Source organism: Microtus oregoni, unplaced genomic scaffold, assembly GCF_018167655.1.
Source record: "Microtus oregoni isolate MIOR12 unplaced genomic scaffold, Mior012 000035F_ref0000213, whole genome shotgun sequence".
Lineage (NCBI taxonomy): Eukaryota > Metazoa > Chordata > Mammalia > Rodentia > Cricetidae > Microtus > Microtus oregoni.
The window spans coordinates 21,991,387-22,015,379 of record NW_024543094.1 but is presented as its reverse complement, the minus strand read 5'-3'; the positions used below and the strand labels follow the sequence as shown (position 1 = coordinate 22,015,379).

Sequence of the window (23,993 nt, the reverse complement as noted above, 5' to 3'; positions counted from 1 at the left end):
GTTAGCATTATTGTTTTCTGGGATAAAATCTTGCGTTTTTTTCTCAAACATTTCTTCCTCAACTCATAACATTCCTCTCAGTAATATTTCGCGTGTTGTGATAAAATAGCAAGAAAAGCAGCCTCTGTCTATTTTTAGATTAACACACTTGCCAAACTTAAGGAGACTCTAATGTTGGCTTCCCACAAACATGATCTGTTTTTCTGCTCCACAACCACCAGTTTCTCTGTTTCTAGACTTACACACTCCCATCTTTAATCCTAGCGTTCTGTAACAGGTGTCCAGTGCTGGGATCTCTCTTAGTGCTCTCACTGTGTAGAGGAACAGATCATGATCGGTCCCCAGATTTTACTTAACTGTCTTTGATGTAATTTGCATTCTTTAGGAAGAGGCCTGGCAGAAATGGACCCTGGGAAAGTGGTGAGCAGGGTCTGGAAGATACTCTATGATGTAAGGGCAACAACAGTCCCAAAATATGGATAAGAGTCAATAGGTTGAGTCACAGAAGTTGACCGATGTCCATGTACAGATTGGAAAGCTAAGAAAACACACACATACACACAAACATTCACACACTCTCTTTCTTTCTCTCTTTTTCCCTCTCTCTCATACACACACGCACACACACACATGCACGCACGCGCACACACACACACACACACACACACACACACCTCTGCATGAGAAAGGCAGCAATACAAAGTAGGAAAGGCTTGGATTAGACATGAGAACCTAGAATAACATTCATCTAAGCCCAACAAATTCTGCTATGCACTTTGCCTTCTCATTTTAGGAGCCTCAAAGGCTCCATTAGAGATGTGTTATGGAATGGAGACTTGTCCTAGGTCATGCAGCAGTCAGTAGTAAAGTGAAGCAGGATTTGGAACTTTTAATTCTTCACCTTTCATCCAGCAAACTTCTACCTGACAACACTGCATTTAAAACAGGGCTTCAGTGGGCTGGAGAGATGGCTCAGTGGTCAAGAACACTGACTGCTCTTCCAGAGGACCTGGGTTCAATTTCTAGCACACACATGGCCGCTCACAACTGTCTCTGACTCCATCCAGGAGACCCATGGCAAAACAGAAATGTACTTAATAAATGTACAAAATAAAGCAGGGCTTCAAAGGTTTTAGAATGTAAAAGAGAAATTTTCTACACATATAACCATCTATATACACCTATGTGTTGTGATTTCCCACACTTGAAAACAACTCTGGAGTCTCTTAGCCAGACAGACAATGCAACTCTGGGCTGTGTGACATTAACTGGGCACGGTGATACACACCCCTCATCCCAGCACTTGGGAGTTAGAGGTGAGGTCTGGAATTCAAGGTCATCCTTGGCTGTGTGTCAAGTTCAAGGCTAGCTTGGGCTGTGTGAGAACCTATCTCAAAAACAAAGGACAGCAATAACAAAAAACTACCTTGCAAAAAAATTCCATCATTTACCCTCTCATAAACCAGGCATATGAACTCATAGCCCTCCACTACCTCCCCAGTGCCAATCTTTCATCCTTCTGATTTAAAAAGCTAAAAATAGTATCTCATTGTTGGCCTTCATTTGCAATACTTTTGTGACTAGGGAAGTTAAATATCTTCCTGTGTATTTGTTGGCAATAAATGTTTTATATGAATTCTCCCCTTGTAATTTTTTTATGAATGTGTTCATGGTTTTGTCCATCTGTATGTGTTTGCTACAGATTAGGTATAAACAATTACCACTAACATTTAGTTTTAACTAGGTGACACACACTCTGGAAAACATAAAAGAATGCTAACCTTTGATCAGGTGACAACATGGTAGCAATAGTTTCCTGCTTATTCCGTTCTTTCAAACATGTTTGGGTGTATTTGCTAAAATTATAATTTGGGAATGCCTGCATGATTTCTTCACTTTCTCAATATTTAAGGTGCCCCTTCTTCAGCTCTGTTAACCTTTTTCTGCAACTACTACCTTTCCATATATGTTATATTTGGGGATTCATTTTTTTTATTTATTGTATAGAGGATGTGTGTGCCCATTCAAGCCCAGTGTGGGACATCAAGAATCCTGTCACTGCTCTCTGTCTTATTACTTTGGGACAGGGTATCCCACTAAACCAGAAGCTTGCCATTTCAGCTAGTCTAGGTGCTTATTTTGCCCCTAAATGCTGGAGGTAATGGAAAAGACAGTCATGACTGGCTTTGGATGTGGGTGCTGGGTTATGAAGCAGGACCATGCTCTTACCCACTGGACTCCCTCTTTCCAAATTTCTTTGGATGTTCTTATGGACCCTTCATTGTCCCAAAGTATACTAAATTAAGAAGCCCTGTGTGTGAGTTGCTGCACACAGAGTACACACACACACACACACACACACACACACACACACACACCTGGTAGCCAGAGATAGGTGTTTCTTCTGTCACTCTCCACCTTAGTTTTACAATAGAGTCTCCCACTGGACCTAGAGTACAGATGTCCAGCTATCCTACCTGATCAACAACCCTCAGGAACAACCTTCCCAGCGTCTGAACTTGGATTCTCTTGCTCATACAACGCAAACACTTTGTCCACTTAACAAACTCCCAGGCCCTAGTAAATTATTTTGACTTCCAAAATACAAAAAGAACTGTCTGATGACCTTTGTTGTAGCTGACTTCAGATTTGTGTATTCCTCAGGATGATGGGACAAGGAGAAGGTTCCAGAATGGAGATTACTGGTCAGAAAGACTGCCTGATCTTACACAGTATAGGTGTATGGATGACAGAGACTTACCAAGGAAATGACCCTTGATATAAGTTTAGCCGAACACTGTCACCTCTCTTTGTCCCTCCTGTGTGGCCCTTCTTCTGCGAAGTCTCCCCTCCTCCTCACTGCATGCTCCCCACCTGCCCCAAACCTCCAGCACAGGCTCCCCTTCCTTGTGTGTGAAGAAAGCCTGCAGTCCAAGCAGCCCTTCGGAAAGTGGAGTGCTTCCCTTCCTCCTTATTTTAAAAGAATATTTTGGAGACTACAAAGATAGGCACAGCATAGCTCTGATGACTTCACATTTTAGGGTTATTTTGGTTCTTGACAACTGATCCTGCATTTCGGCTAAGTCCCCCTTTTGTTTCTTTAAAGTCCTCTGTCCTCCCATCCAGAGGAAAATAAACCCAGCTCCTAAGGCCAGAGAAGCAGTGACAAAGCCTTGAAGCATTTGGAGAACATTTTCTGATTGAGTGGAAAGAACTGATTTCAGTTGCCAGCTATTTCTTCCAGAAAAACAAAACAAAACGAAAACAGCTAATGTGCATATATGGAGAAGGGCGACATTTTTCCCCTGCTTGTTTTCAGACTTGCCTTTGAGACATTTACCAATGGGAGAAAGTAAGCACGAGCTCATAGTATAAGACTGTTGTCTAGAAGTGAGGGAATGAGGAGAAAGTTTATACGGTTACGGATCTACAGATCAGTAGCAAAATTACTTTCTCTCCAGATTGTCGTTTCGATGCCTAGACAAAGGGTCCGGTGAGATGGTTCAGTGGGGAAGGGTGCTTGCAATCAAGCTTGATGATAAGAGTTAGACTCCTGAGAATAAGGTGATGGGAAGGTAAAACGGACTCACACTAATCAGGACTGTGTAGGAGTGCTTACAAAGTATTGTTTCTGGATGTGCATACATATTTGTGCATGCAAATATATATATACAAATGTGTATACACACACAAACATATTTCTGTGCACATAAAGGATATGTAGATAGGTAGGTGGATGCAAACATAGATGTAATACATAAAGAGAAGCAGAGAGAAAAAGGGAGAACCTACATGCTGTTTATCAAAATCAGTCCCATCCTTTAGAAAGACAGATTAGTTAGAAATGAAATCAGCAAATCCTCCTCCTCCCTTAGAAAAGTCTGCCCAACTGGAGATCCTGAGCATGAACACCTCTGGCCTTTGCCAGCAGGCATGATACCAAGGTGGGGTCTCAAAAGACAAGCACGCTTTTGTGGTAAATAACTGTTTCCTTGGCTTCCGAACAACTGTGGCTATATCCTTACAAAGAAAATTGGAGCCTATTTTGTCCATTAGTTTTCTTTTTCCAGAGTTAAAAAATTCACTTCCTGAAGCAGAGCACTTACAGTGCCTAAAGGGACGATCCTCTTCCTTGTCACTGCTAGGAGCTTGTCTCTGGGTTTCTTAGCTCTGATGACAATCTAACTGTGACCGAGCCTCCATGTCACTCTCTAGACTTGGGGGAATATGTGTACACTTTGTCCAGTATAGCCAAGGGCACATGCGAAATCACAGCAGAACTCCATTCTGGTTTCCAACAACCTGCCTGTGTAAGGGGCAGTTCTTCGTGTTGCGCATCCTTAGAAGACAATAGTAGTTGCACTTACTCTTATTTAGCAGGAAGCTGTGGGCCTTGATTGTGTGGTGGCTCTGTGCCTAAGGCCACGAAAGCAAAGATTTATTTCCTTTCTCAATTATTTTAACACATACTATGGGAGGAAGTCGTTGTGCTAACTCACAGCTTCCTGCCCTGTAAGGGTTTGTCATCTCATGTTCTTTCCCTTTTTATCACATTAATTATCTCTCATCTCTCTCATCTCATGTGTGTGTGTGTGTGTGTGTGTGTGTGTGTGCGCGCGCGCGTGTGCGTGTGCGTGCGTGTGCGTGTGCGTGTGTGTGTGTGTGTGTGTGTGTGATAATGATATGTCCATGTGAGTGTATGGTGCATGTGAGTGTATGGGTGGTCACGCTCAGACATGACCATGAGAAGGCCAGAGAAGGACACTGGATGTCCTTCCCCTGGTGCTGCCCAACTTATGGCCTTCTCACAGTTCATAGTTTCTGCTAAGCTGGCAGGTCACTGAGCTGTTGGGATCCACTTGTCTCTGTTCCCCCAAAGCTGGGGTTACAGGTATGTAGAGTAATGGCTGATGTCTTACATGGATGCTGAGGGTTCAAGCTCAGGTCCTCATGCTTGTGGAATAAGGAATCTTAGCCATTGAAACTTTTCAAATAAAATTTCAAAATTCATCTTTCCTTAGTAGATGGTCCAATATTCATAGATAAATATTTTACTGTACTTAGTGCCAAGAACAAAGCCTGCTATCCCTCTTGAATGGGTTTGTGTAACAGAGCTGTCTATCTGCTGCCATGGTAACAGAGGCAGATGCAAGTGAGGCTGCCCAGGTTGTACCCATCTCAGGTGAGGTAGAGCCTGTGAGTACCACAAAGAAGATTTCATGTTCTGGTAACAGTAAAAGAAATGCATTAATAGTCGGAGAGGCTGAAATTGTAATATAAATCATTGAGATGATTTTTAAATCTGGAAGACTTAGGAACCTAGATATCCTGTGTCAGTGATTAAGACAGAAGCTGGCTAAGCTGCAGCCCCCTTTCCAGTGGTTTCTTTAATTCCAGAGTTCTTGTCAGATGGCTTGTGTTTGACTTTCTCAAACAATAGCATGTTCAGTGCCTCAGAGTCAAATCCTGAGTCTCTTATTCCAGAGGCTATATTTAAAAAACAGAAAAGGTTTTCCTGAGGTTTTGGTCTCGGAATGACACTCAGAATGTGCTAATTTGCAGCAATGATTCTTGCTTCCTAGGGTTGTCCTTGGAAAGGGAGAGATCAGACAGCACATACAGCGAGTCAGGCTTATAGTCAGCATTCAGTGTGTACTTTTCCCTTTGCCTTCTCTTGGGTCGTCTGCCTTGACATATGGGGAAATGACACCATGTTGAGTTCGCAAGCATATCTAAGACAGAAGGTATTTGGAAGCCACTCATTCAGGTGCCAGTTTGTCATCTGAAGCCCCACACTCTTCCAAACCGTCTTAACTGAGTGGGAATTCTTCCTCTGCTTTCATGGTTCTCACTGTAGCCGGCCCCCAGGACAGTCCATGCACCGCTTCAGATTTCGAGCTTAGAGCAGACAAGGCTGAGCCGCCCTGGCTAGAAGCCTTGGAACAGAAGTCTTTAGGTTCTGCTTGTTTTCTTTTCCGGTTGTGAAATCTTTGCATGTGCACACTGAGAGATCTTCAAGATGGGACCCAAACACAAACACAAAATGCATTTACATTTTTTACATACTTTATACACACAGTCTGGTGGTAATTTTATAAAATTTCTTTAATAATTTTGTGCATCAAACAAGGTTTCCTGGTGTGGAATTTTCCACTTATTGCATCATGTTGATGCCCAAAAAGTTTCAGGTTGGGAGGACACTTCTGATCTGGGGTTTTCAGATTCGGAATGCCCAATTACTTTTAAAAAATTATGCATGTATTTTGATTTTTCTCTTTCTTTTAAGATTTACTTGTAGGAGCATTTGGAAAGGGGAAAGTGGCTGTCTACAGGTATGTGGTTGCTGGTATGCAAATATTCTTCTGCTTTTAAATGCATTTTCCTATTTTGGTAGTTTTGCCTTAAAGACTCCAAAGACCCATTCCCCTGTTTATCCTGAAGAATGTTTCTATGTCTTTTAAAAATTCTGGGTGTATTTTTCCCTCTGTTTTCCACCTTTCTCTCATTTATACATAGTTTTATTCTCAGGCTTTATAAGCAAACCTCTAGCTCCTATTAATGTAACTGCCATGGAGTCAACTATTAAACTCTTGGAATGAGAAAACAGCCCATGATTTAGATGGACCTGAACTTGGACTGTCTGTACTTTGGGGATCATCAGTGTCTATACATGCAGGACAGAACCGTGGCAGGGAGAAGTGGCTATTTACCCTCACATCCAAGTGCGGACAGGAAGGTGGGACTAGACCATGCCAGGAGTCATCCCTCCCAGCAGCAAGCCCTCTGCAGCATTAGTGCAACGGACTTGGGTTCAGAACCTGACCCTTCCAGACGTGAACTGTTCTGTAATTCCAGGGAAAACCATAGCAATGGTTCTCAGCCTTCCTAATGCTGTGGTCCTTTGATACCATTCTTCATGGTGACCCCAACCATAAAATTATTTTCGTTGCTACTTCATAACTCATTTTGCTAGCGTTATGAACCATTTGGAGACAGAGGTTTACCCAGGGGGTCATGACCCACAGGTTGAGAATCACCATCTTATCACTTCTAAGCCTCTGGTTCGTATCTATAAAGTGGACTATCCTTACTTACTTTGTCAGCTACTTCTGTTTAAAGGACTCAGTGAGAATCTGAATGCAAATTATACTGAGTAGTAGCTGGTTAGGTGGTTGAGCTTTCTTAAAATGTTTAAAATGAATCCAAGGAACTAGATCAGGATTTCAAGACCAAGTCATAGGTGACCGCATGCACCAGACCTGCGCGTGCAAGTGTCCCAGACCCGCATGTTCAACTGTCCCAGCCATGTGATGCTAAGGTGACTCTAACTCCCAGACAGACCCTAAGGTTAGCTTTCCTCACACCAACATTTCTTCCTCAGCCCCAATATAAATGTGTCAGGGACTGTTTTGTGCCAGCTCTTCTCACTTACAATACAGAGCATCAGCGAGCTGAAACTCCCCGCACCTCTGAAGTATGAGGCTTGGCTTCCTAAGGCTGTAAATTTACACCACCAAGAACCCTGATTTGTTGCCATACTCCAAATCCACAACAGCTCTGTGCCAAACTCATATTTTCCGTGAGCTACTCCCAGCCTATTGTTGGCACAAGGATATAAATGCACGCCGGTCCTTGGAGACAATCCTGTCACAGGAGCTCTGCCCAAGGACACCCCAATGTCCATGCCAGAATCTTCTTCTCCATCCTCCACCCCTGCCACACTTCTTCCACTCACCCCCCTTTCTTCTCAAAGGTGATTGCCATAGCAAATCTCTTGCATGCCTAATATCACTTTATTATCAAATCCTTACCCCCAGAACTGGAGATAATACAGTTTTGAAAATAATACCATACAGATAACATCCAGAGGCTTGTAAAATATCCCAGTGGCCCCATGCTGTTATTGTGAAACTGCTTGAAGTATTTGCACAACATTTACCCCTAGACCTGACCCTCTGTCTGTCAGAAGAACCCTACTCAACACAGCATCGGAGTACACGTAACTCTGGAAACTTTGGCTCCCAGTTTGTGTCTCTTATAAAGAAACTTCAAAAGCTGCGCCACTTTCCTATTTCATGATTCATTCTCTTTCCTTGTTGTCTTCTCTAGGGCGGCTCTAATGGCAATCACGTCTATTCCCCACCTCAGATATGGCTATGACTACTAGAGTCACCTGAGAATGTGTTTAAAATTCCAACCCAGACCTTTAGACCAGAGGTTCTAATTCCATTGACCCATGATGTTGTCTGGGTGTTGTGTTTGTTTGAAAGTTCCCCGAGTAATTACATTGTGCAGACAGGACTGAGAACCCCTTGTCAGAGTGAAATACAGAATTGTTCTATAAACCCACTTTCATTTGTTCTTAAACTGCAAGGTTTGGCTAGAAAATTACCAATCACGTTGAAAAATTATCAATGAGCCAAAAAAATTCAAAAGGCTCAACTCTGAGTAGATGTGTCTCGGGGTTGAAGAAGTGACCTAGTGGTTAAAAGAGTTTGCTGTCCTTGCAGAAGACCCGAGTTTGGTTCCTATATCCCACATGGGAACAACAACCCATAGCTCTAGGACATCTGATGCCCTCTCTGGAGTTCACAGTCACCAGCATGTGTACATAGATATAAATAAAATTAAATAAATCTTTAAATAAAATATATATCTCCTCAAATATGGACACAGGGTCCCATGAAAATCATGAAGCTGTATAATAATCACACTGTATTATCACAGTATAGTGAGTCCACTCCATAAAGAAATTAGGTCAATGGATGTAATGTGTTTGTTGTACTGGCCCTCCAGCATCCTTTGTTAGAGCTCTCCGCTCTCAGGTGATTTAGAGGGATAACTTGAACAGGGTGCCCACTTGTTCATGCCAAGAGCAGAATTCATTGTGCAAGGCGGGATATGTTGGCAATGACCTCTAGGAGGGTTCCTCTCATGAGGAAAAGATTCCCTCCACAATTCATGAGTTTCTCATGTCCCGGCTTTCTCCCTACAGAGCAAGGCCAGTTGTAACAGTGGATGCCCGGCTCCTGCTACACCCGATGATTATCAACCTTGAAAATAAAACCTGCCAGCTTCCAGAATTCCCAACACCTGTAGCCTGGTAAGTTAGCCCAGTGCTACACACTTTCTAACATGGGCTCCAATCACCTGGATCTGATTTATTTAAAAATGCGGATTTGTATGAGGAAAGTCCGGGGTAGAACTCTGGGGTCCTGCACTCTGCATATCTGGGAAAATCTTCCAGAGGATGTTGAGACCTCCAGACTGCGTAGACTGAGCAGCAAAGAGCCGGTCTTTGCAGATGAGCGCTGATGTGATGCTGAGCTCTGACTGTGGGCTCAGACAGAGGCCAGTGCTCTAACCTACGGGTCTGAGATTTAAAAAAAGACCAAAAACAGTCGGGAAATTCCCAGTTAAACAAACTTCTCGGCACACTAACTGTTAACCAAACCTAAAACATACCAAAAGACTCTTAGTTTTGCATAGATTGTGGATACAACTTTTGAAATCTATCATGTCTCTCTTTTTTAAATAAATAAACTAGTCTGGATTACTTAGTTTCATGTACTAAAAATAGCAGTTTTGTAACTTGGCGTGGACAACTAGACAGAAGGTCAATGCTATAAAAAAGGGGATTTTCGTACACTGACCTGTTCTTGTGACTGTGATATTACAAGAATAAAAGGGACAGTAGGAAACACGGCATATTCAGCTTTTGTCTGTCACACGAAATGACCATATAAAACTGGGTTGTAACACATCCCCCCAAAAAACACCAGTTTGTCTGTTAGTGTGGGGGCCCCAGACATCAGAAGATGTTGTGCTGGACCATGGTACCAGGACACTTCCTCTGGAAAATCAACGGAGGTCTTTGAGAGTCATTTTCCAGGGTGACTGTTCGGTTCTTGAAAATATCAGAATAAAGACCATCTGGTCTTGACCCTGAGAAGCTGTTTCCAGCACATCCTAGCATGTCGCTGATGGCCTTTTGACAGGAGTTCCTGTGGGAGTCCAGGCTATGGGGGATGGGTAGAGAGTTTTAGGTTCCCGAAGAATTCTTTGGGAAACATCCTGTTGTGAGGGGTTCCCTGTGTGGGAAGGCTTGTCCTCTCCTTTAACTGCCTTTGAAAGTGGTTGGGAAATGCCCTGAGCAAACTTTAAAATGGTTTAAACCATAAAATAGTATAATGAAAACCTGATCCTAGAGAATACGTGAAAGAAGCCAGCATTTCCCCGCTGCCTGGTGTGATTAAACGAACACTAGAGGAACTGTGAGCGCTATTTGGCTGTGAGCGTTAAGACTCTAATATTCTCCAAGGAGCCCTCTGCTCACACCTTCAAAACCACGGCTTTCCACACTGCATTCTGTCAAGCATAATGGCAACATTCTAGTATAGATGTGTTTATTTTGAAATAAATGATTTTTTTCCTAAAGATTATGAATTTAAGAAAGAGGCTGAGGTCTTTTTTCAAAACAATATAGGACTAATTCCTTTTGCTCAGGAAAAGAAAACATTTTTTTTTAATCTTTGAAAATTTTCCTACATGTATAGAATGTATCTTGATCGTATCCACCCCTCGCTCCGTTCCCAGTGCCCCCAGGACCCTCATCACACCTCCCTCACAATCTAATGTACTTCTTTTAAAGTTATTTACTTAGCCCACTGAGCCCAATTAGTGCTGCTGATAAATGCGTGGGCATGAATGGTGTCATCCGCTAGGGCCCTGGAAATCCAACAGGGCTCACACTGCTGAGGAAAAGTTACTGTGGTCCAGGCTGCCACCAACTGCGAATAGCCCCTCCCCTAATCCCTCTCCTTTGGGCAGCCATTTCCTTGTTGGAGTCATGTTACTAAGATAAAATGTAATTTGTCCTATGGATAAATTATACAACTGTTGCTTAATTCTATTGTATCCTTTTCTGAAGATACTTATTTTTTTTTTCTCTGAGACAGGGTTTCTCTGTGTATTTCTGGCTGTCCCGGAACTTACTCTGTAGACCAGGCTGGCCTTGAACTCACAGAGGTTAGCCTGCCTCTGCTTACCTGAGTGCTGGGATTAAAGGTGTGCGCCACCATCACCTGGCTGATACTTAATTTTCAAATGTAAAAGTTTTTGTGTGTTTCAGAATATTTAAAGACAAAGTTGGGGGTTGAGGATATTTCTCAATGGTAGAGTGCCCTGGGTTCTGTCCTCAGAAGCCCAACCAACCAGACAGAAGACAGGAAGCAAACAGCTGACTCACGTAGAATGGTTCATGCAGTTCATCCAGAGTACTTATAAAGCATCTTTGCTGTAACACTGGCCTGATTTGGCATGAACTTGCACTTCAGATAATCCCTTCTGCAAATTCCAGTCACAAATCATTCCTCACTTCCTTCCACGTGGATTTTTGTGTTCTTCAGTCAGCTGCCTGATTTTATAAAATAGCTGCTGTTGGCATTGCTCAGTTAGAAAAAAAAGAAGTGAAATTAAACATAATAAATATTAAGAAATTGGTTACTAGTGAAAAAACTTTTTTTTCTATTTTATAAACATAAAAAGCTATCTACTTCTCCAATCTGAATAAAAGAGGTTTGTCAGATATGAATGATATCATGTAAAATCTTATACTTTTTATCCTTAAAGTAGAGTTGACTCGGTAATAGTTGGGCCAATGAGATGGCTCAACAGGTAAAGGCCCTTGCCACACAAGCCTTGGGCCCCGAGTTCAATCCCCAGAACCTGAGCAAAGGTGGAAGGAAAATCGATTCTACAAAATAGTCCTCTGATCTCCACATAAGCTCCATGGCATGTGTCCTCCCCAACAAACACACATCAAGTACTTCTGCGGACAATAATACATAGATAATTAGAAATAGTGATTGTTCGCTTTGTACTTACATTGTTATTTTGTACATGTGTGAAATGCTTATGTGATATGTATGTGTGCGCATATGCATGACCACAGGTGTGTGGAGGCTACAGGTTGATATTGGGTATCTTCCTTAATCAGTCTCCATCTTAGTTTTGAGACAGGGTCTGTCACTAAACCTTGCTCTCATCAATTAGGCTACCCTGGCTGGCCATAAACCCTAGAGAAGTGGTCCTCACCCTTCCGAACGCTGAGACCCCTTAATTCTTATGTTGTAATGATCCAAATTATAAAATTATTTTTATTGCTACTTTATAACTATAATTTTGTTACTGCTGTGAATCGTAATATAAATATGTAATATGCAGGATATCTGATATGAGAGCTGTTTGAAAGGGTCATTCAATCCCCAAGGTGGTCTTGACCCACAGAGTCCCCTGTCTCTGTACTCTTCCCACCCTCAAACCCAGCCATGATGACTGCCGTTGGGCCTGGGGGGTTCGTCTGGATGCTGGAGATCCAAGTCCAGGTCCCGGGGATCATGCAGCAAGCACAGGACCATGAGCATCTCCTCCATCTGGCTTTGTATTTAAAATCAGATTTCACATTTATCTCATTCCTCATCATACACAACCACAAACAGAGTTATACTGTGAAGTCATTGTCCACCAGTTCATGGGTAGCAAATAGCATGAGGATCATGCTGTGTAATCCTGCCTTCTGTGTATAGCAGCCTGTCTGCCGAGAGTTTCCTTCAGATATTCTCAATAAAAGCACTCAGTTGATTCCATGTAGTTTCTGTTTGGCTTTGTTTTATTTTTTTTTCAGTCAAAAATTTTGAGACTAGGGGCTGGAGAGATGGCTCTGAGGTTAAGAGCAATGCTCAATTCCCAGCAACCACATGGTGGCTCACAACTGTCTGTAATGAGGTCTGGTGCCCTCTTCTGGGCTTCAGGCATACACGCAGAAAGAATATTGTATACATAATAAATAAATCAATAAATAAATAAATAAATTTTGAGACTATTGGGCTTTGCTGAATTTGAACATAAATCATAGCTTAAAATTATATTTCAAGTTAAGCTGTATTTCACAGTTTTGCCTGACACAATTCATAATTATGTATTGGCTTGAGAATAGACCTGGTTCCTCAATATATACATCTATAGATATAGATAGCAAATAGTTTTCTCTACTTAGAATGGATATTGTCATCCACTACTGTAGAATTTTGAAATTTTCTTTTTAGTTTAGAGAAGAACTATAGAAAAACTACCACGTTGAAAAGATTTTTTAATTCGAGCCATCTTTAGCCTGGTGGGTTGAAGTTGAACTGCTACCATCAATAATTCAGCAGGCTGTAGCAGTTATGTTAAATTTGAATGAAAAAGTTAAAGTCGTCCAATTGTTAATTCTGAAGTAACAGAAAGGGAGAACCAAGAAAGAAATATAAATGCACTCTGACATAATTTATAAACGAAGATAAAGACTTCGGCTGGCATCATTTATCAAATCCCTTCTTGCCAAAGACTCAACATCCTTTTTCACAGCCGAAACTTACTTTGTGAAAGTTCTATTGCTTCATGTTGGATAAAGCAATTACTGTGTGTAAATTCATTTTAATTTTGTATGTTGATAATTTCACCATAAATGTGGAATTATTTTGCCAAAGCTTTGTCTATGCTGAGGAACGGTGAATAAAACATAGGTTAGTGGACAATGGCGGCACATACCAAGAGCTTACGGAAGAGCTGGGCATGGGGAAAAAAAATCCATGCCAGAAAATTTAAAGATGTAATTTCCTACCCACCTTCCATGAATAATTCTAACTGAAGGAGAAATGGGCTGCAGTTTGTGATTTCTCTGGGGAAGTGGTGTAAACACTTGGAATAGCACAGACATCTCAGGAAGCGCTTGGCTAAATGGTGTGTGGAGATTTACTTACCCTGAAGGAAGACATTGACTAAGGTCATGGAGATAGATGAATCCCAGCTGTGACACGTTTTTGTTACGTTTGACACAGGAAGCTGACATCTAATTAAAGCATGATTGGAGGTGGAGCGTATTTATTTCCTTTGAATTCCATAGAAACACTCCAATCATACTAGAATTTTATCAGTAAAATCTTTAAGACTGCCACTCAATCGTCTATTCTCTCGTGTCTGTACTTTCTTAGCAATGCACACGGGCCCTGGCTGCAGTGCTGGCGGTTAGGCTATTTCAGGAGGGAGGTGAGAATATTTGATAAAGTCAGACAAAAATAAGTAGAGATTTCTCATTCAGTCTGTGGCCATAGACCAGGACGTGTTCAGGTCGTGGGACAATCACCCATGAGTTCTTGGATGGCAATTAGTGCACACTGAAGGCACAATGAGTGTCTTCAACTCAGCTGGCACTGCCTTTATACCCATATCACTGTGCACACTGGGCTTGAGTAAGCTGCTTTAGCTCTCTCTCTCTCTCTCTCTCTCTCTCTCTCTCTCTCTCTCTCTCTCTCCCACCTCTTCTCTCCCTCCGCCTCCCAAGTTCCAGGCTCCTCCCAGCAGTGTGACTGACTGGCATTAAGACCAGCATGCTCTTCCATGCTTAGGATTAAATTCACAGGTCCTACCATGACTCCAAAGCCCTGTTCAGCACCCATCAACCAAACCAGCCAACCTCATCTTCTGGGAGTTCTAACCACACTGAAACTCTTCAAGTCCCTCACGTGCATCCATGTTTTTGCTGTTCTCCATGCTTTTCCATGGCCTTTCCCCACTGTGTGGCCCAGCTTTCCCAAGTCCCAAGGAAAATCTTCATATGTATTCATTGCATAAAGGAACTGGGGTATTAATCAATTGATTAACTCTCTATCACTATTTTCAAGAAAAGCTACCTATGCCAATTGTATTAGTATTGTGTCAAGCTATGGGAGTGTGTGTGTGTGTGTGTGTGTGCACATACATATGTGTATATAATTAAGCATATAGAAGGAAATGTTGTGTTCATTTTATCTGGATGGAGGGGAAGGAAGATTCCTAGCTCAGAATCAGAACTTTACTAACCAGAAAATTACTGACTACTGTTTTCCCACAGCTTTTCTCTAAGAGTCTGTGCGTCTATAACAGGCCAGAGCATTTCAGATACAATAGGTGAGCATATTTTCATTTTTACGGTATCTATGCAAAGAAAACATGACATATTTCTCTGCCCAGACAATAGAAAACTAATGGACCCTTTATTAAAATTCATATTTCTATTGCACATTTAAAACTTTCTAATTAATACTACTTTAATCAAGGGCATTATCAACTAAAAACATAATTTTGGAAAAGTGATATGTTATATAGATGTATATAATTTAAGTTACAAAATATGGGCAAGAGAGAAAGCTTAGTTGTAAAGTTCTCCTGTGCAAGCATGAGGGCCTAAATATGAATCAGTACTATATAAAGGCCAAATGTGGCAGATGCCTCTGTAATACGAGTCTGGAGAAGTAGAGACAGGCACTGCCTAGCCCTCACTGATCAGCACTCTAAACAAACTGGTGAACTCCAGGCTCAGTGAGAGACCCTGCCTCAAAAAATAAGTGGGTGGGAGAAATCAAGTAAGACACCCAGTGTCAACCTCTGACTTCCACATGCACATAAACAAACGTGCACATATAAACACATGAACATGTGCACACACATACACCGCACATGCATGCAGAGCCCCAAAACAGTTATATACAGGACAATATTTTTTTTAATACTTCTTCAACTTATGTGTTATTTGATCCAGCTATGAAAAGAAAAGGTTTCCCTGAATAAGTCCCTACCCCTGACAGCACTGTGGTTGCCCAGTGCTGTCCCTCCTGTGACTTTGTTCATCCTCTCTCTGTCCTTTAGCTCTGGTGGCTGAGGTGCAGCTAGATTTCCTGAAGCAAAAAGGAGCCATCAAGCGGACTCTCTTCCTCCATAACCACCAGCCCCATCTCACGTTCCCCTTCGTGATAAGGCAACAGAGATCCCTCCACTGCCAGGATTTCAGCGTTTACCTTCGAGTAAGTTTTCTAGAAATCACTTCTGGGGCTTCTCACATTGGAACCTAGATTCCAACCATTCCTATCTAGTTAACCTCCACACTTGCCACAGACATCCCATCTGTCTAGTCTCATTTTCCTGGGAGGAAACTCTAGCATAAGGTTGAATACTTCCTGCTGACCCTGACTTCAACTAACCCAATGATTTGTTGCTATTCATTTCTAAGGCTTCTTTCTCGTTTTTGACAAAATCTTAATAATAACATTTAACTCAGGTGACTTTTATTTTTAACTGCCTTCCCTCCCCCATACATAAAAGATCAACACAATTTATTTGATTTTTTTTTAATCCTATGTGAGTATGTCCTGTTAGACTTTATCAAGATGTACTTAGAGCTGGCTTGGGGAAACATTAAGACAAGTAAACTTTCATTAAAAATAATTTGTAATTGTGTTTTTAAAGGTGATGTGCTTTTACAAATTCTCATGAAATTTAAAATTTCAAATATTTGGGGCCCAATTATCCACCGCCATGCTGCCGGTTGTCCTACGGTGGCCAGTAGTCCCGTTTCTTCTCTTCCCATTAGGACTTAGTTAACAGAGAATCCTAGTGAGGACCAAAGATCCACAGCTACCCTTGAGAATGTAGAGCCAGGTCATGAGCCCCTTCCCCCATCTGGGATGCTGGTTGCATGCTCAGAGCTTAGTACTGGCTGCCCTCTCCTCACCTCAGGACTTTTGTTCCTTTATCTAAGACATCTTCAAATGTGCTGAAGATGTTTTAAAGTTCACTGAAACAACTTGAAAGAAATAAAAAAAAAGGGGGAACAAGAGTAAAATGTTTTCTTCCACTGAACCCACGAGAAGCTTCTGGCAACTTCACCAAAACAAACATCCCGATGCATGGTGTACTCTGGCACTTGTGGTGCATGTTTTACTGGTGACATGACTCATGCGGACTCAGGTGTTGGGGTCCGTGGTACCCTAAGGATTTCCTCCAGTGTGGGGGCGCTCAACCTTCCTAACGCTGTGACCCTTTAACATAGTTCCTCATGTTGTGTGATCCCCAACCAAAAATTATTTTTGTTGCTACTTCATAACTATAATTTTGCTACTCTTATGAATCATATTGTAAATATCTGATATGCAGGTTATCTGATATACGACCCCCTGCTAAAGGGTCATTAAACCCCTAAAGGTGTTGTGACCCACCGATTGAGAACCATTGCTCTAGGAGCTCCCAGGGAAGCCTTGGCTGTAGGTGATGTCATCACTGAGCATATCTTATCTATTGCAGACCACATATATTAGCACCCAGTTCAGCTTGTTGCTGTGAACGTTGTCCTACACTAACGCTGATGGGGGTCTAGTGTTGCCTGCTTGTCATAGACTAATATCTTGTAGTGATATGGGCTTGAGTTGGTGACTTTTTTTCCTAGGATGAAACTGAATTCCGAGATAAATTATCTCCAATCAACATTAGCCTGAACTACAGTTTGGATGATTCCACCTTTACAGATGGCCTGGAAGTGAAACCCATTTTGAATCACTACAGGGACAACGTAGTTACTGAGCAGGTAAGTCCTTGAAGGCGTTTCCCATTCTCTGGAGAGGGTTGTTCCTGCGCCCTTCTCATTCCCATCTGTGTGCAGAGATACACAGCAGTAGAGACCTGCTCTGAGCATGTTTCCTCATTGTTATTTTGGAAGCCTTTCCCTTTATGCAACCACAGTTTGCTTTGTTCAAATGTAGTAGCAATGGAAGCAAGACAGGCAGTCATCCTAAGAACGGTGCAGTTAGCATCCTCTACAGACACTTCAGAGCAAACTGGAAACGGGCAAGGAAATGTGCCTCTATCCAGAGATCACTTAACATCACAGCAGATGGCATTGGGAGGCCTCTGCACAGTGAAACCAAAGTTCTGGTTTAGCTGATAGAATCGCTTAGCATCTTCAAGGGGAAGGGTCTGATTTGAGTTTTCTCAGCTTCTTCCTGATGCCTCACTTCCTCAACACAGGCTCACATCCTGGTGGACTGTGGAGAAGACAATCTCTGTGTCCCCGACTTGAAGCTGTCAGCTAGACCGTAAGTTTAAATAAATAAACGCGTGCATCACACCTGGTGGTCTATGGGTGTTTACTTAAAGCTGCTTTGGGGAAAGTATATTCTCCCAAGAACTGGGGGTAGGGGAGTACGGCATGGAATTCTTGAGAGGGGCCACATTTTGGATTGGCCTCTGATCTGGTCAGTCCACTGTCACTGGTGTCAAGTGACAGACCCTGAGATCTTGCCTGGGCCATTTCATCTTTCAGCAAGAGTGGGGGGGGGGGAGCAAAAGCGGTTTTGTTGAAAGTAAATCCATGTGCGGTGTGGCTCAGGTTCTGTTTACCTACCTCAGTCAAGTGAGAAAGGGTTCAGACAAGCCGGTTCAGTCCACACCTTAACCAAACTTGTTTTTGCAGCACCCCATGATTCAAAGGCCTCCTTAAAACTGTCAAAACAAAATTAATTTTAATTTACTTGGGGGAGGACTTAAAAGACACACCAGGGAGTCAAGCAGAAAGTGTCAGAGAGTCAAATGAGAATAAAAGGGCTTCACAGCTGCTTGTGATGGCAAGGCCTGACTCCAGAGCTGGTAATTGCCCTGTTGGGTTGTGGAAAGAAATTGGAGTAGGGCTGAGACACCCCTGGGTGGAAAAGTGGGATGAACACCACTCTCCCAGGAACTCCTGCACTGCTAGTGTTTGGAATCAGCTTGGTAATCTCTCAAGGGGACTTGTCCCAATGTTCATAATTTAGTAAGTGTCAAAAGCAATAGCTTTGGGGGGGTGAGAGGAGTGGAAGAGGCATTTTTAAATATTGATTTCATTTGGAGTTCAAAGTAAGCAAAGCTTCTTAAAATACCTTAGAACCCTCTATCAGCCACTTGCGATCCTGTGTCGCCTGCCTCTTTTTCCCTCTTCTCATCCGTGTTGCTGTGTGTCCTCCCTCTATTGCTGTCTCTAAACCCGCCCTCTTTCTTTCCCTACAGCTTGCTCTCTCCCTAATGTGTGTTCTGAGTGATATGGAGGAGTTGGGAGCTCTTCATTCTGGCTCCGAAGTCAAATGTTAAGTTTGCAGGAGTTTTGTTAGCCGACTGAACAGTGTGTTGATAGCTTCAAATTGGTCAAGGTGGGAGGACACAACACTGGAATCCACAAATGATATGTATCGGTTTTATTTTTTTAGAACAAATTGTTAAATAGTTGCTTGCACGTCACTGAACATTTTCCCACCCTCCCCATTCAGAAATTGTTCCCTTAAATCTTCCTACCAGCCCTTCTTGACCAGGTACCTTCTTTCTCAGTCCTAGCCTTGTGTTTGAATTTTTCTTTTTTTCCTCCTAAATCATTATTTTTTCTTTGTTGGTTTGTTTGTTTGTTTGTTTGAAGACACACTGTTGCTATGTAGCTCAATAGTTCAGGATCGCCTCAAAATCCAATTCTCCCACCCCAGTTTCCTGAGTGCTTAGATTACAGGCACACAGTATTTAAATTTCCAAAATAGATTCATGAAGCATGTGATGTTGAGCTACATAATCACTCTTTTTAAACTGGGTTTTTTTTTAGAGATAAACATCAGATAATTATCGGGGATGAAAATCACCTTATGCTCATAATAAATGCAAGAAATGAAGGAGAAGGAGCCTACGAAGCTGAACTCTTCGTTATGATCCCTGAGGAAGCAGATTATGTTGGGATTGAGCGCAATAGCAAGGTAAGGCTTGAATCCACATAAACACTAAGTCTGATCAACAAGGCTTAATCTCCTCTCAAAAGAGATCAGAATGGTGCCTTCCTTTGTCAGCTCAGACTAGCAATGAGCCCGGGAGATGGGCTATGAAGTATCAGAATCTCTCTTTGCCACAGTATGAAGATGAATCAGCCAAAGACCAGGAGCTGAAGCAAAGCAAAGACCAGCCAAAGAGGCAGATGACTCATTTCCCAGGCTAACCCCCTCTCCTCACTGACTTTGTGAGCCTTGGTTTGAGTTCCTTTAAGTTCCAAGCGGATCACAGGAGGCCTGGTTTTTATTACTGGTGATGGAAGAAGAGCCAACCAGTCCTGCTGAGCACTGATAACAGGCTGAACAGAAATTGCAAAGGAAACAAGTTCATTTTTCTTTCTTCTTAGTCCACATTTTTGGGCCTGCGAGCAGAGTAGGGCCTGTTTCTTCCTGGTGTGCCAGTCCTCAATGTCACTGTTTATTGAAAAGGTACAATTGCTATTTATGGCCTTTTGGATCTTTACCAGAACACGACTCTTCCCATCCAGTGTGTCCTGGGAACCTGTAGTATTCTTAATTGCTTTGTCTGGAAAAACATTCTAAATAGACCAGTGGGGGCATATATCTAATCCAGCAGCCAGGAGGCTGGGGCAAATGAATCCATGAGTTGACGACCTACATGAGCTACATATCAAACTAACTAAAAAGACCAAAACAAATAAGCAAGCAAACAAACCAAACACATTGTTATAAATGTCTGAGAGATTGTCAGGTCCCCTGTTTCAGAACTGTTCAAGACATTCAATTAAGGGCAGAGACTAAGTTTCACATTCTTTCTCAGGAATAGGAATAGCATGAGCACCCCATAAATGCTTGCTGTTGGATTTATTTAACTAAAATTTATTATGTGTCCACCACTTTTTCAAGACCACATTCTCTAAGGGGCTTTCATAGTCTAATGGTTGAGCAATGTCATGGAAAGTAATCTGTCTGATGTGAGGTCATTGTAAGAGCATCTAAAAAGTTACAGAAACAATGCCTGGTGTGATTGTGTATCCTTATAATCTAGCACTTGGGAGGGAGAGAAAGAAGGATCACAAGTTCAAGGCCAGCCTGTACATATAGGGAGATACTGTCAAAAGAAATAGAGAATAGGGGTGAGAAAGAGAAAGGAAGGAAGGAAGGAAGGAAGGAAGGAAGGGAGGGAGGGAAAGAGGGGAAAGAAAAAAGAAAGGAAGGAAGGAAAGAAGGAAGGAAAGAAAGAAGGGAGGGAGGGAGGGAGGGAGGAAGGAAGGAAGGAAGGAAGGGAGGAAGGAAGGAAGAAACATCAGTCTCGGTTGAGATTATGGATGATGCCTGCTACAATGTTCATAGCCAAAGATACAGATAAGGGCTTGCTGGTGTTTTCCATTGCAGCAAAATGAACAACAAACTGGATGGATGTTCTGGTAAAAGAACATTCTAAAACAGAGGTTTTTTAAAAACAAAGTCAGGGGTCTCTGGGATGATGCGTAGGGAATAAAAACAAAAATTTGATGGGAACCCAGAAGTATTTTAAAAAAATACACTTAAGTTAAATGTTTGTTATTTGTTTATATATCATGTAAGTATTTGTAGGCGACATGCTTTTTCCTCCTCTTAAAAGACTTATTTTTAGTGTGTGTGTGTGTGTGTGTGTGTGTGTGTATGTGTGTGTATGTATGTGTAGATATGTGTGTGGAAGTCAGAAGAGGCCGTCAGATCATCTGGAGCTGGAGTTTCAAGTGGCTATGAGCTGCTTAGTGGGGCTCGTGGGATCTGAACCCAGGTCTTCTGAAAGAGAAGTTAGTGCTCTTAGCCCCTGAGCCATCTCTTCTGCCTTTCCTTCTCTTTTGTTCTCTTTGCCTGCAGAGGTTTTATCATGAGATGGCATTTTCAATTTAAAACGGCCACTGAACACCCTGATGTGTTGGGTGAGAGCTGCACTCACCGTCTGTCTATTACTTACTGAAATAACAGAGACAAACATAAAAGCACCATAACTAGAGGAAGGAGAAAATGGGAGCATTTTCGATCATTCCTTGGAGAAATTAGAATATCAAGGGATGCTGATGGTTGCAGTGAGGGAGGAAAAATGACATGACAACTGCATATATTCTTGGGAAGAGCAGGGAGACTTTCCTTCTAACTGTCCTGCCTGCCAGTGAGGATGGATTTGACAGGAAGAGTCTCAGTACACAATTTGATGAGTGTATGTACTTTTAAATCACTTTCTTGAATAGAAATTCATAATGATTTTAAGTTTCAAAGATACTTGATTGCTGTTTGGTTCAATTTTTTTAAATTGAGAAAATAACAAAATAAGAATCCATGAGACTAGACATGTACATAATTTTTTGTATCCAATTTTTTCTTTTTCCTTTCCTTATTTTCATTCCCTCTCTTCTTCCTTACCCTCTTTCTTTCTTCCTTTCTTTCTCCCTCCCTCCCGCTCTCCTACCTTCCATATTTCCCTCCTCCTTTCTCCCTCTTTTTTCTCCTTCCTTTCTTTCTCTTTTTTATTTCTCTTCTTTATTTATATATTTTTTTTCTTTCATGCTCTTCCTTGTCCCTGTGCCTTCAGCCTCCCTAGTAGTTGCTGCTTCATTCAGCCCCATGACCTAAATTCTAGCTCTAGTGAATTTCTGTTTGGTTCATCCCTCTAATGTGCACTGACACACTAGTACTATAACTTTACCATCTCCAGTGACTTCTTTATATTTATCTTTCGGGTCTTCATAATAATTATAATCTACTAATAACTGCAGGCAGCTAATAATGAAGATTATCAACATGCACTACACAGTTGTTGTGGTTTGGATACTGCTCTGTACTCCTGCAAGCATTGAATTTGCCTGATCCTGATGCTAACCTTATAGAGAAGAATCAAATTTGTTCTAGAGTTTGTACATAAGCAGACTTGTGCAGTGTGCTCAAGTTACTTGGCTGTTGTATTGCAAAACCAGTCAAATCTCTCCTGTTTTGAACTATCAATAAGCCCTTTCCTCGTTAGCTTAGTTAGATGCTACCTCCTCCAGGATGTCTTCTCTGATTGTTTAAACACATATGCATACCTTCCGTAAATTCTATTTGCTTTCTAACTAAAAAAACAAACAAACTAAGAAAAAAAAAACAGTGAATTCTTCTGTAATTGCATCTCCATTGCTTATTATAATTCACCTGATAGAACTGTTGTCATGATTAGAGATTCAATAAGGGCGTGGGGTCTTGTTTACCTGGTAAAGTAGCAGCCCCAAGATAAATATTTTCAGTGACTGAATAAGGGAGCGAAGAATGCTCTATGAGCCAGAAATGGATTAGAACAAAAATGTTCCTGGAACCAGTGAGAAAAACAATCCAGCAATGTCTAGGAAAAAATGGTTTCTTTTTTCATCAGAGAGAGAGAAAATTAAGACTAAAAAGAAAAAGAAAAGAAAAAGAAAGAGGGTGAAGGGGACACGAGGGGGAGGGAAATGTTTCAACTGATGGCAAAGAACTGTTTGTAGGAAGCCTGAGGGAAGGGTATCTTTGGGAACTGGCAAGATGGCTGGGTAGTGAAGAGCACTTGCTGCTAAGGAACTGGGTTTGGTTCCTAACACCCACATGTTAACTTGAATCCATATCTCCAGTTCTAGGGGATTTCAGTGCCTGCTTCTGGCCTCTTTGGGTGTCAGGCATGCAGGACACATGCATACATATAGGCAAGATACTCATAACACATAAAATAAAATAAATACTTTTAATTTAAAAATAAATTTTTTAAAAGTACATGTGATCTTCCACCTTCAAACAAGTCAAGCATTTTAACTATAAAAACTAAATCCCTGAGTTGTAGCCAGGGGAAACATGGATACTTTCGAAAGCTTTTTAATTTTGTTTTGCTTCCATGATTAATAATCTCAGCATGAAACATCTCTGTGTTGTTACTCTAGGTTGCGAGTTGTAAAGATGAATACCCAATAAACCTCCTTTTGAGTAAAGAGATTGCCGGCTCTGGAAAGTTGTGCGAGAAAGTTACCATGCCCTCTGCACGGCATTTGTAACCTTGCGTGAAAGCGAGTTCAGCCGAGTAGCAGCCACTCGGCTCTTTCCCGCTCATCAGACTCTGCATGGTTACCTGGGAGATGCTAGACTAGGTTTCCCGCTCATCAGACTCTGCGTGGTTACCTGGGAGATGCTAGACTAGGCACCTCCTTGTAGTTCCCTCTTTAGGGGACAATGTGGGAACTGCTTCTACCCTGCTCAGATGCTTTGTGCAAACTCCGCTCCAGACACTAAGACAGGGACAGCTTCCGGAAGTCCTGCCATGCTAATGCTTACAGCCTCAATGTGTTGACTATAGAGTTCCTC

At 41.9% G+C, this 23,993-nt stretch overlaps 1 protein-coding gene across 1 annotated transcript in view; it reads left to right on the top strand.

The window, feature by feature from the left end:
- Nucleotides 1-23,993, top strand: part of Itga8 (integrin subunit alpha 8) — a 176,394-nt gene that overhangs the window by 84,230 nt on the left and 68,171 nt on the right. Inside the window, exons 14-20 of the mRNA XM_041630731.1 lie at nt 6,287-6,332; nt 8,996-9,103; nt 14,933-14,988; nt 15,727-15,881; nt 17,300-17,437; nt 17,878-17,945; nt 19,469-19,616. Of these exons, the coding sequence (XP_041486665.1) occupies nt 6,287-6,332; nt 8,996-9,103; nt 14,933-14,988; nt 15,727-15,881; nt 17,300-17,437; nt 17,878-17,945; nt 19,469-19,616 (719 nt within the window). The remainder of the gene's footprint in view (nt 1-6,286; nt 6,333-8,995; nt 9,104-14,932; nt 14,989-15,726; nt 15,882-17,299; nt 17,438-17,877; nt 17,946-19,468; nt 19,617-23,993) is intronic.